The sequence below is a fragment of the Poromitra crassiceps genome, assembly GCF_964638095.1.
Source record: "Poromitra crassiceps genome assembly, chromosome: 8".
Classification (NCBI taxonomy): domain Eukaryota; kingdom Metazoa; phylum Chordata; class Actinopteri; order Beryciformes; family Melamphaidae; genus Poromitra; species Poromitra crassiceps.
Window position 1 is genome coordinate 53,062,153 of NC_139629.1, and position 13,971 is coordinate 53,076,123.

The 13,971-nt window shown below is 42.2% G+C and overlaps 1 protein-coding gene across 1 annotated transcript in view; it reads right to left on the bottom strand.

The window, feature by feature from the left end:
- LOC310780807 (cadherin-13-like) overlaps nucleotides 1-13,753 on the bottom strand; it is a gene marked incomplete at its 5' end in the record, with an annotated part of 34,737 nt that extends 20,984 nt beyond the window's left edge. The window contains 4 exons of the mRNA XM_083641309.1: nucleotides 2,214-2,397; nucleotides 7,423-7,513; nucleotides 9,603-9,797; nucleotides 13,645-13,753. Coding sequence (XP_083497435.1) covers nucleotides 2,214-2,397; nucleotides 7,423-7,513; nucleotides 9,603-9,797; nucleotides 13,645-13,753 — 579 coding nt within the window. The remainder of the gene's footprint in view (nucleotides 1-2,213; nucleotides 2,398-7,422; nucleotides 7,514-9,602; nucleotides 9,798-13,644) is intronic.
- Between the last annotated feature and the right edge of the window lie 218 nt (nucleotides 13,754-13,971).

The window sequence follows — 13,971 nt, forward strand, 5'->3', positions numbered from 1 at the left end:
TCTATGTACTGCTGGCGTCTGCTGCTGTGACTGTCGTTATTGTTAGCTGTTCGTGTGTTTATTTTGTTTTGTTCTGGTCCACCCGTCCTCGTCCATGTCTCCCTGTCCTATCCTCCCTGCTGTTTGATCGTTCCCGTTTTCCCCTCGGCTATTCAACACGTCCATCCCTAGGGATGGGAATTGATAAGATTTTAGCGATTCCGATTCCATTTTCGATTCTGCTTATCGATCCGATTCCTTATCGATTCTCTTATCGATTCTCATTGGGCAAGGGGAAAAAAAAAAGAGTACAGTTTTGGGTCGCCTCTTTCTACTGTGGAGAGACATGTCGACACTCAGTGGGTCGGTAAAATAGATTATACACATTCAATACCTCCAATTCTGGTGTAGGAGACGTAAAAGGGGTTGATCGATGTCCCACCGTCAAAAAAAAAAAATGTTTATGTAAGCCGAGATATCTCGTCCTTGGCACTCAACGGTTGGATTATGTAAGCCGAGATATCTCGTCCTTGGCACTCAACGTGTTAATACACTCTGGTGTTCACATGCACCCATATCATTGAACAGCTGTGCGATGTGCACAAAAGTGATGAATACAACTCGACAGGTCTGCCAACTCTCGCATTGTCCGTGAGACTCAAACAATTGACACTTCTCACATAGTTCTCACACACTTCTTCAAGTCGGCCACATTTTCTCGCAGTGAAAAATAAATTCATACTGTAGGCTATCTTACCAGTAGCCTACAGTGTGAATGATGCCAGAGACATGGACTGTCACACGGAAATGAGAGACATGGAATCCTAAGGAGAAAACGTTTGGAGCGTTACTCCGTGTGGGTTTCTCGTCGCCGGAGTGTTGAAAATCTCCACTTTGTCCTTGTGCATACGGTAGTTAGAAAATCTCCTCCTCTCCTGCTGCAGCAGGCAGGAGTCTCCTTTATGTCAAGACAGAGGGCATCATGGGCATGCGCAGAAAGAACGCAGCCAGAGAGGAATCACTTCCATCGTTTACATGACAACATTTTTCCTTTGATCGGTTTATGAAACGGTTTAAACTACCCCTCTGCAAACGATTGAAATTTCAATCGGTTTGGGCTTGAGCCGATTGAGGTGTTTATATGGAGCATTTTTAATCGATTTGGGCTTTTACACCTATTTCAAGCCGATTACTATGGTCTATGTAAACGTGCCTAATGAGAGGACTCTGCCATTTAACCCAGTCTCATGTATAGTCCCACGGCTGGAGGCAATCACCTCAATCACCTCCCACAGCAGGTTTACCACAGTATTTTGTGTCAGTGATGTGCCTGATTGATTGATTTTATTTATGGATATATCAGAACAAAATCCAAGGGATAGACGTAAAAGTGCAAACACCTCTTTCCAACATGGTCCCTGGTCTTATAAAACCAGGACATATGTTAACACATAACATCAAATAAACAAAATAGAACAATCGACAATGAAAAGAACAAAATATATAAACCACATAAGTTCAATAATCCTCTGACTATAGGCTATCTTTGCAAAAAGGTCACAGGTTTGAGTCTCTGCAGCAGACATGTGTCCTGTCACTCTGAACCCTGACCTTCCAGGGTTTTTCCTGGCTCAGAATGGGCCTTTGGGGGGTGACTACAGACAACAGTTAGCATGATTGGTCTGTGTAAAGACTGAAATAAAAACATAAGCTAGCTAAAACCTTTTTGCGAGGTAGGGCTTGCCAATATATCAATATTATATTGTGATATGAGACAAGATATGGTCTTAGATTTTAGAGATCGTAATATTGTGATATGGCATGAGTGTTTTCTTTTCCTGATTTTAAAGGCTGCATTAACAGTAAAGTGATGTACTTTTCTGAACTTACTAGACTGTTCTAGCTGTTCTATTATTTAAATTTTTACCCACTTAGTCATTATATTATCCACATTACTGATGGTCATTTATGAAAAATCTCATTGTATAAATATTTTGTGAAATCACCAATAGCCATCTCTACAATATTGTTGTAATTTTGGTATCGAGGTATTTGGTCAAAAATATTGTGATATTTGATTTTGTCCATATCGCCGAGCCCTATTGGGGGGCGCCAAAAGTTCCTCTATGCAGGAAAAACCCTGCCTTCTCACTCATTGGAATTGGCTGTGGATCTAAGCCTCAGCCAACATGTTCTTCCCGGCCCAGATCTTTGTTTGAGGAAAGCTACAGTACCTTTCTGAAGAGTCGCTGGCTGCCGCCTCCAGCTGAGGTGGGGTAGTAGTTGTAGACGTTGTGGTCCTCGGCACACACAGGTTTCTCCACGAAGGGTTTGGGGAACACCTCACCGTTCACCTCCACATGGTCTTCCCCCTCAACCAGGTTACACTCTGCAGCAGCACAACGACTTTGGTTTTCACTTTGTTGGGGAATTACACACACATTAAACCAAAAAAGTCAACTACTTATTTCCAATGAGGCGTTTGATCTTAAAAGCAACACATTTATTAATGAAAGGGGCAATGCAAGAAGAAGTTTGTATGTTGTATGAATGAATGAATCTGAGGATTTGAGCCACTGACCTACACTCTGTTAATAGCGTTTTCTAACTTTTATGCCGCATTCACACTATGGCCTAAAATAAGCAGTGTTGTGCAAGTTTTTGGAGAGATATATGTGTCTTTATTCTGTGACTGAAAGTTTACCTGTAACCAAAGACTAAAATGAGTGAGTGAGAAAATAAATCCACTTTGTAATAGGGATGCAGGGGTTAACCGGTTTGACTATTAACCACGATTTAAAACGTCACGGTTATATAACCGCAGAGGCTCCGCTACACCGAGTGTTTTGTTTCACAACAGTCCGTCAGTTTAAACTCCCATGCGGCGCAGACGGCGCTGGAAGGAGAGGAACCTGTCTCTCTCGCTTCGTTTCCGCACGGACTATTTAGCGGAGGCACCAAACACAGGCAGCTGCCATGTCTCCCAGTAGTAGCCAGTCTGTACTCTGTAGCCTAGCCATGGATGCCAGCCCAACATAAATGTTGCAATACATGTCCCGCAAGGTTTCTGAGATTAGGGGAAAGTCTGAGCTGGTGTTACGTTAAGCCAAACGTGGGGAAGAGGCAGCGGATTTGTTTAGCGTTAACATACAGTCATTGACGTTAACGTTAGCTGTTGTGGCTAATGTTAGCTAGCTGGCCATGGCCTGGCGTACATAGTTCCTCAAGCTCGTTGTGACCAAACATCCCCGCATTTAAAGCACTTCATGCTCCCAGCGCTGGCCTAAACCATAGAGAACCTCATGCTTTACATGAAAAGAAACATCAAGGGTTTGTGTCAACTCCAAAAGCAACCCGCTAACGTTACATGTAGGCCTAATAACGTGAAGCTAACGTAGCTAGCTGCTTGGCAGTCATGATCTGACTGAGACAAGGAAAACAAATGCTCACATTTACATAACAAACACCAGTCAACACCACAGAGTGTCCTTTCTTTAATCCAGAGGGAGCATTTAGCCAGTAAAAAGTGAAACGACACATGATGGCTTATAGTGAGGCTTTCCATGCCTGCCCCATCATCACTTCAATAGAACTGACCCCAATGCAAAATTCATTTCAGAAGGCACATTTAGTTGCCAGTAACATGCCAATAAGAGTCTAAGTTACTATGCCTTTTGTGTTTTTTTCTGCAGACTAAGCAGCTATAGGCTTTCGCTTCTATAAAGTAATAATAAAATATTTTTTGTATTGAATATTGAGTGATACACTTTACTAATACAATCATATTATATCAGAAATGTTGTTTGTTTTATGTTCACAATAGTGATGTCAGTTAGATTTGATTAGGTCAGAGCCATGGAATATTAAATCATCCATCTTTGCTCACTACATCTGCCCTTTCTTCTTTTTTTAATCCCAGGTGTGCATAAAATACAGGTTAAGAACTTATTTTTTTAAATACAAAAATGTGAAAAAAGTAACATAGTATGTTTATCGTATCGGTTATTGGCCAGGAGAATATTTATCAGTTAGCGTAGGCCTATACTATCGGCTGTAAAAATCCATATCGTGCATTAGTATTCCGGAAGGCAGCAACTGTTAAGATTGTGGGGGAAATACAATAAAACCTCTATTTAGAGAATGCTCATGTGATTTTTATACGTCCATAACAATAATCGTGAAACCGTGATAATCGTGGTTTTTTCTCAGACTATAGGCTAATCGTGGATAAAAAAAAATAATCGTTGCATCCCTACTTTGTAATCAAAAAATAGATCTGTAAGCAAAAACATAGATTTGAAAACAAAACTATCAACAATCCAATCAAAGAATTAAAAAAAAAAAAAAAAAAAAAAAAATGTTTAGATTTTTCATTAATGTGAATTAAAAAAAGTTGCATGCAAACACAAACATTTTGTTCTCAACTCCAAAACATTTGTTTGCGAAACCATTACGTTTGCTTACAAAGCTCAACTTTTCTTTTGCAAAACGAAAAGTTTTGTTTGCAAAACCTGAGTTTTGCAAAACTTTTTCTGTTACAATAAGGGCGGGACCTACAGCAGAAAGAAGTAACGCACGTCCCTATTGGCCAGTGTCGATCGGAGTGATAGCTTGGCAACATCCAATCCAGTACGAGACAAGGCGGAGGGCGGGCACTTGAACGGAAGTATTTCCTGAAGGAATCTCCATGCCATTTCAGCGCCAGTTATAACCACAGATTGAAGAGAGAAGCCGTGAGTATGTTCACAACTTCACACCAATGTTTTTATGTTTGGACCGGTGCATGTAACCTGACCAACCTGATCAAGGCTGATGATTTCCTGAATTTCTTTACAAATAAGATTGATTTAATAAGAAATAAAATCGCTGGCTCATTGTGCAACTTTTTGAATGTTTCAGGCGCTGTGATTGGCACCACCTGCACTCTATCAGAGTTTAAAATGGTTTCCCCTGAGGCATTTAGCAGTCTAGTAACTGCCTCGAAACCTACAACCTGTATGCTAGACCCTATACCTTCCAACCTTTTCAAGGAACTTCTTCCTGCTCTAAAAAGTCAAATTCTTAACATTGTGAATAAATCACTTTCTGTGGGCTCTGTCCCACTTGCTTTTAAAACTGCCATTATTAAACCCTTGCTTAAAAACCCAACAGTGATTGATTGATTCTGGCCAATACTCCACTTCTGTTATAGCATTTCAGTCTGGAATATGGAATATCTTTCAATAATCTATGATTTAGCTGCTAAATTGTCAAATACCGCCGTCTGCTCGCTACCCAGGCACTTATGTATGTACTTAACCTAACTAACTATCCGGTGTGCACAACATTGTCAGACTAAACTCCGGCTGACACCCCAAAAACCTACAATCCGCTACAGAAAAATGTATATTGATTGTTTATTAACTGGCCCCTCGCCTTCTATCATTTCACGAAAGTGGCCCCCGGGCAAAGCAAGTGGAGTATCCCTGCCATAAACCATACATCCAACATCTAGAATACATTATCCATAGAAATTAAGTATTAAATTAATTATTTATTCAAGTTTATGTACATAGGGCAGTGGGGTTCACCCTCGTGTTGGTAGGGAGGGAATCAATCGCTACACAACCCGGACTCCCTGTGTAGTATGTGTGTGTTAATGAGTGTAGTTGCTGTGAGCCAGAGCATGTGAGCGGAGCCGAGTGGTGATAAATACCTCTCCTCGCTCCCGGAGCGGTCCTTTCCACCCGCTCCAGAGCTCACGGCCGCTCAAGACCGCTCCCCGCTCCATACAGATTTCACCCGCTCACACGCACCGCTCAAAAGAATAAAAGAGATAAAAAGACCAGGGTGTTTTAATTTGCGTTTAAACGCCTGGGCAATGCTCAGCAGAGTCGGCTGCATGTTCGTTTCTCTTCCTTCTCGTCTCGCAGCAGCTGGCAAGAAAAGAGTGGCGGTGCACATGGCCACACACCGATGCATTCTGTTTCCAACATGTTGTGATTGAAACTGGAGCGGGACTGAGCGGGTGATCGGTGCCGCTCCAACTTTCGCTCCGGTACCGCTCCGCTCACATGCTCGTGTGTGTGTGTGTGTGTGTGTGTGTGTGCACTCTGTCCAGCTTCTTAACATCCTCGACCGGCTCACCACAAGGGTGTGTTTTGTCTGCCTTCTTGTATATTCTGTATACAAATGACTGTTTTAGCCGTCATGCCGACAGATTCATCATCAAGTACGCTGATGATTCCATTATTGTCAGCCTGCTTGATGGGGATGAGGTCGGTCATGGCCAGGTTTTAAATGATTTTCTGTCCTGGTGTGAAGAAGCCTTCCTCCAACTTAACGTCTCAAAGACTAAAGAGATCTGTGTTGATTTTAGACGATCCTCCCCAGTTCCCCAGAACAGTGTTGTACATGGGCAACCAGTAGACTTGGTGACCAATTATAAATATCTTGGCACTATTTTTGACAGCAAGTTGAAGTTCGATCTAAACTGTGAAATGCTGTGCAAAAAAGGTCAACAACGTCTCTTTTGCCTAAGGAAGCTTGCTAGATTCCAGGTTGACAGGACTCTGATGAAACTATTTTATTGTGCCTATATCGAGTCTGTAATCTCATTCTCTATTATCTGTTGGTATGGAAACCTTGGTATTCAAGGGAGGAACTCTCTCGGGAGGATCGTGAGAGCGGCATCTAAAATAGCCGGAGTAAATTTTAGTAGCCTGGACCACATTTTTAACAAACAGGTGCTTAAAAAGGCCATGTCCATTCGCATGGACGATACTCATCCTCTCTGTCCAGAGTATGTGCTGCTCCCTTCGGGCCTTCGGCTAAAGGTTCCGAGGGCTACGAAAAACAGATATAAATTGTCTTTCGTTCCTGTTTCCATCACAGCTTTAAATGCTGCTGAGAGGAGGAGATAGTGCACTCTCTCTCTCTCTCTCTCTCTGTCTCGCTCTCTTTTCTCTGTCTCTCGTGCAGCTTAAACGCTGCTGGGCGGAGGAGATGATGCACTCTCTCTCCTTGTCTCTCTTCTTAGGTAGGTATTGCTGCTACAAATATTCTTTATATATTTTATATTCGAGATATATCTATTTATTTTTTACCTACCTATTTATGTGAGCTCAAATAGTCCTGGACTCTTATTACTTTTAAGTTCATGTACGTGTCTTTTACTACTTTTAAGTACATTGTACGTGTCTTTACTACTTTTAAGTACATCGTACAGATCCCTTGAGGTGTGTTTTTATTTTGTTTTTATTTTACTTTTATCTTGTGTTTACTTGATCCTTTTTCTGCTGGAAAACTGCTGCCATGCTCCATGTTTGTTTTAATTTGTTCATGTTTTGTTTTTTCATGTATTCGCTATGCTTTTTATATCTGCTGCACACAAATTGCCCTTCGGGGACAAATAATAAACTTGAATCTTGAATCTTGAATCTTGTGTGTGTGCTCATATTGTACCTGTCCTGTATGAAGTACTGCATGTTGAGGTCATTGATGAGCAGTGGGTTTGGCAGCTTAGCGTACTGCACAGCTTTGTCCAGAGGGAAGCCTGAAAAGTATCACATGCAGGTGATGACCACTATTCATCGGAATCAATAATGTGCAATCAATCAATCAATCAATCAATCAATAATCAGCATCAATAATGTGCAACATTTTCATATAAATGTCAGTTTTAGTACTCTCTATCACTGATTGATATAAGACAATCATGATTCAATCTATAGCCAATTCATGAAATCTGTTACATTTGTACTTCTACTGACCCAGGTCTAGTCCAACACATTAGCAGCACTCGCTAACTTTAGGAAAAGTCCTATACAAATACATAATGAGTAGTATTAATGAGTGCTATTATCAGTATTAATGAGTAGTATTAATGAGTGCTATTATCAGTATTAGTACATAATGAGTAGTATTAATGAGTGCTATTATCAGTATTAGTAGTGATATTGTCACATGTGTTTTTCATGCAGGAAAGTATGACTGTATAGCATTATGGCAGAATCCAGCTCATTCAAAAGCACACTCCTGAATAAGATCAAGGACAGCATGTTTGTCTATCGAAGGCTTGATCAATAAATAGACATGTGGAGCACTATGCGAGGGAAGGAACATGTTCCACTTGCTAATCATAGTCTGGAGCAGTATATTCCCAAAAGTAATTTCCCAAAGACCCCCCCATGCTAAAATGCCCAACTTTACAACAGAAATAAACATGATTGTGTACAACCTGGCACAAAAACGCTTTTGGTCTCTATAGGTCATCTCACATGGTAACTGTACGGGGAAGGGGGGTGGGGGTCACGCTTCTTCATATTTAAGGTCCAATAAAACTAATTAAAAACTTTGCACTTACACAGCAGATTAGGCCTGCTCTAGTCATCAGCCTATCAGAACACAGCAGATTAGCCCTGCTCTAGTCATCAGCCTATCAGAACACAGCAGATTACCCCTACTCTAGTCATCAGCCTATCAGAAGTTAAACACAGCAGATTAGCCCTGCTCTAGTCATCAGCCTATCAGAACACAGCAGATTAGCCCTGCTCTAGTCATCAGCCTATCAGAACACAGCAGATTACCCCTGCTCTAGTCATCAGCCTATCAGAACACTTTCACCTTGTTGAAGCAACACATACTACAAATGATAGGAAGGGGAAAGTAGTACATTTGATTTTTCATTAAGAGATAGCACTGCTGGTATTTATACTGTTGCAAATGAGTATTGTATCCGTAAAAAAATATATATATCGATACTATCGTCGATACCTTTTGCAAATGAGTACTGTATCCATTTAAAAAAAAATGTATTTACTATCGCATTAACAAGCTTGAAAATGGTGTTCGAGAGGTCGCAGTAACCTTGACCACCAAAATCTAATCAGTTCATCCTTGAGTCCAAGTTGAGCTGACGTTTGAGCCAAGTTGGAAGAAATTCCGTCAAGGCATTCCTGAGATATCGCATTAACAAGCTTGGAAATGGCATTCTGGAGGTCACAGTAACCTTGAACTTTGACCACCAAAATCTAATCAGTTCATTCTTGAGTCCAAGTCGACGTTTGAGGCTAATTTGATTAAATTCCGTCAAAGCGTTCCTCAGATATCGCTGGCGGAGGCATAAAAATGCCCCCAAAAATGATCTAAAACAAAAACCCAAAACAATAACCCAGGTTAGCTTGTACTCATATTATGAGAAAAGCAGGTTAATATGCCTGGCTTAGCCCGATATTAAACAACCAAACTCTGCACAAACTCAGACTCGCAAAGCATACAGTAGGTCATTTTTCATGTGAACAAAAAACCATGGCAGCCAGCAGTACTTACTATTACCATTCGAGTCATCATTTCTGACCCCTGTAACAGAAGTAACCTAATATTGTTCAGTTGACGAGGAGAGAGATAGCTGGGGTGTGCACATTTTCATACTTTTTTGCCAGCGAATTGTTCCATCTTTGGTTAGGAATATTGCTTCTGTTAGTTGCTCAGTCACAGGCTATCAAAGATTCCAGTAAACAACTTGACCCCATGAAGGATAGCCAGTAGGTGGGTTACTCCATGCATGTAGACGTACAGTAGCCAGTGAAGCAACAAAACCCATTGTGCCACAGAAGGCATTTAACCATGTAGATTGATTTGACCTTTGGAGTGGAAGGAGATGAGGCAGTCGCAGAGAGGCCAGTTCTCCACAGGCTCTTCCAGGATGACCTCCTCAGGGAAGATGACCACGTCGATGTAGTCAAACTTACACAGGCGCTCCAGGATCTCCGTCATGGGCTTCGATTTGAGCTTCTTCATCATGAGCAGATCCCGACCATGATCTGTCGCTCTGATGGCTGGGGGGTAGGGGGGGGGGGGGGGGGGGGGGGGGAGTAGGGAGGGGGGGGGGGGGGTTAGGGGTTCGACAGGGACAGAAAACAGAAAGACAATGTGTAAGGAAGTTGACAACAGATTGACCTTCTCATTAATATCAGTTTTACATAATAACACAAGGCAATCAAAATAGCGTATATGGAGCTAATAGGGTCCTGACGTAACAGATTTGCTTGCTTGTCATCTACCATTAATTTAAAAACTAATTTGTTGAACTAACTAAATTTGTTAATGAGAAGTTCCTACTTTAGCAGTTGTAACATTGTTCTATAAAATAATGTCACTGTTGGATGACTGTCTAATGTGTCCATTAACAGCCATTTGTCCTGTTCACTCAGTTGAAGTCACTCTGGATCACAGCATCAGTCAAACGACAAAACATGTCAACGTAAAAGAGATCAGGAAGTGAGAGCGACCAAGCGAGCATCTGCATTCAGGGAAGATGATCTTTGGTAGCATAAAGTCTTTATATAGAAGCACTAGCACACACGACACACCACAAGCCTGCCAGCTCTTTATCTATTGCATTGTTCTCACGCCAGCCTCTGTCAACCCCCGTCTTCATCCACTTTTCCACTCTCCCAAACTCCAAATACTTTCCCCTCCTCAATGTTTCCAGTCCCATTCATTCATTTCCTACTGACCTCAAATGACCATGTTCCAAATCCCCTTTTTCAACGTGTAAATGTTGAATTCTGGCTCATAAGTGTGTCTGGTTTATAACACATTCATCATATCTGAACAAGAGCTTCATCACAGCTACTACAAATATGGCACATTCATAAATAAAGATCTAATGCCCATGACAGAGTAGACTTCAACACAACTAGTAGGCCTTCATATTTGTGAATACAAGCCAATGAGGATATTAAGCTGGTGAAGAAATGTAGGCAAATATTAGTCTAACCCCCCCCCCCCCCCCATTCACCAGCTACTTTAGCCGATTACCAATTACTTTGTGAGAAAAGGTCTTAAAGTCCCTGGAAACCAGAAATATTTCTTTATTATTTAGCATTTTGAGTTCATCACATCACAGGACCCTATGTTAATAAGCCACCAGCCAAATTTGAACGATGATGAACGTCGCAAAGTATATAAATTTAGGTTTGACAGTCATGGCAAAACTCATGAGAATCAATTATTTTTTAGAGTGTATTTTCTCCCGCGGACTGTGTGGGCGTGTCCTGTCTGCAGCAGGAAAATTTATCTCTCTCTCGGGACTAGTGAGAGAGAGAGAGAGAGAACAGCATAGCGCTCGACACAGCCTGGTGACGCAAGGTTACTCACACACATGCACACACACACACAGTAGGGCGGGTTGCGCGCGTGTACAAAGGTTATATAGCGCTTATGACATCATAAGCTCCTGCATTTTAGCACCTCGCGCACTGCTCTCTTCAATGAGGAAGTACCTTGTAGAAGCTTGTAGAAAAGTGTCGATTTTAAGGCTTTGGGTTGAAAGTAATGTATAATAATTTCGGAGGCACACAATTACTAACATAAGACCCTAAATAACATAGTTATAGGGCTGGGTCGGTTTGAAAATTTTAAAACCGGTTCGATATTGCCGTCTAAACCGGATCGAACCGGTATACCGATTTTTTTTGTAATTAATTTTTTTTTTTTTTTTTTTTTTTAAGCAGGGCTCCCGAGTGTGGCCCATAACTGCCTGTAGTGCAACTTCAGTCCACCTGATAGCGATAATACACCTCTAAGCTGGTATTGTCAACCAGCAATGATACTGAATAAAAAGAAGCAGGACATCTGTATAACAAACACACCCTGTATTTATTTCTCATAACTATTCAGCTCAACTTTTCTTCTAAACATCAAAATAATAAATGAAATAAGACTTCTGCCTATAGTGCAACTTGAGAAAAGGCTAATAAAAACACAAGCAGTGCAATCAGAATGGATTGGCTTACAGCTGAGCTGCCTTATAAACTTCAAAACTCACAAATTCACACAATATAGGGCCTAGGCATGGGTCGGTTTGAACATTTTGAAACCGGTTCGATATTCCCCAAAAAAACGTATCAAAGCGGCTGCAGTTGGTGGCGATAATGCACCTCTAAGCTGGTATGCTGCCAACCAGCACGAACACTGAATACAAATAAGCAGAACCTTTTAACTGTAACAACACACTGTTTTTATTTCTCATAACTATTCAGCTTAACTTTTTTTCAAACATCAACATAATAAACAAAATAAGACTTTTGCCTACTAGTGCAACTTGAGAAGAGGCTAATACGAACAATAGTGCAATCAGAATGGACTGGCAAAAAAAAAAAAAAAAAACAACTAAAAAATAGGTTTTTTCGGTTCGCACATGATCAAACCGGTTTGGGCTCGTATACCGAACCGAACCAGTAAAACCGGAAATCGACCCATGCCTACATAGTTAGAACGTTTTTGTGGATTTTGGTTTCCAGGGAATTTCCAGGGAAAACACACAACTTTAATAATAACAACAACCTCATAATATATTTGTCAGAGTGACCTAAATATGTAGAGTTCATCTTTCAACCAGATCGCCTGTCAGCAATGAACCGCCCTGCTGAAGAAAAACACTGAATCCCTACCAGCTGCAGGGGGCGCTGTTCTGTACGGGGAGGGGGGGGGGGGGGGTGAAGAGAAAACAATGTACAGTTGAAGGGAATACACGTACGATTTTGTATGAAATTCCACAAACAAAAGATATAAAAAGGGATTATGCGAGTGTGTACATCAACTGAGCATAACAGAGCTACTCTTCCTCCCAGGGAAAGACTGCCCTCTCGCAGATCTCTCCATCTCCATCGACAACACCACTGTACTTCCCTCCCAAACAGCTTGGGGTGATCCTTGACAACCAGCTGTCTTGCTCAGCCAACATAGCTGCTACAGCACGCTCCTGTAGGTTCTCTCTCTACAACATCCGCAAAATCCATCCCTTTCTCACAAGAGAAGCGACTCAACTCCTGGTCCAGTCACTTATCATCTCCCGCCTGGACTACTGCAACGTGCTCCTGGCCGGCCTACCTGCCACCGACATCCGACCGCTTCAGCTCATTCAGAACGCTGCAGCCCGTCTGGTATTCAACCAACCCAAATTCTCTCATGTCACTCCCCTCTTCCAGGACCTCCACTGGCTTCCCCCATCTCGGCACGCATCAAATTCAAGACACTGGTACTGGCCTACAGGGCAGTACACCAGTCAGCTCCCCTGTACCTGCAATCTATGGTCAGGTTCCAAACCTCTCAGCGCTCCCTTCGCTCCTCCACTAGTGCAGGATGCCTCGCCCCTCCTTCGCTACGGGGGCTCAAAAGTCGCTCATCCCGATCTCGACTCTTCTCGTCCCTGGCACCTCAATGGTGGAATGAGCTTCCACCTTCGGTCAGGACAGCTTAAACACTGCCGATCATTTGGAAAAGACTAAAGACTCACCTTTTCATGCTCCATCTGGGCCCTTCTTGATCTAACTTCTTTCTCTCTCTAAAAAACAAAAAAACAAAACAAAAAACTTAACTTTACCACTATTCCTTCAGATGTTGTAGTTGTCATAGACTGTGTTGCATAGTTGATTGCTCTATTGCTGACAAAAATGTGTTATTGTAAGTCGCTTTGGATAAAAGCGTCTGCCAAATGACATAATGTAATGTAACTGCCGAGCCTTTGGGAGATGAGCACTGATGTCAAAGTAGGAAAGCACTGAATCAATAAGAGTCCACCTCTTCATACTATGAGATGTTGCATTCTACCTCTTCATACATCTGAATAGAAGTGAGTGTTTCACTGCTACTTTTTATACACCTGAACCAACGGCCTACAGGACACTCCACCTACCGACTCATCCTCCTCGTCCTCCATTTCCCCTTCTCCTCCAAACACCTGGTTCTTCAGGCCTGCCTCCATTGGACCGCGCGTGCTGCTCGTCATCTTCGCTGCCAACCATAAACAGAGGAGTGTATCTGTGGCCCCGCCCCTGTCCTGACTCCTGCTCCGCACGCCTCGGACATCACAAACCGCTCTGCAACATGGCTGCTCCCCAGTGGCTCCGCCCAGGGTGATGGTGATAACGGCAGCTAAACAGGAAGAAACCCAGTCGACTGTGTGACACCTGAGAGACACCTGAGAGCCTGGCGACAGAGTGTGTG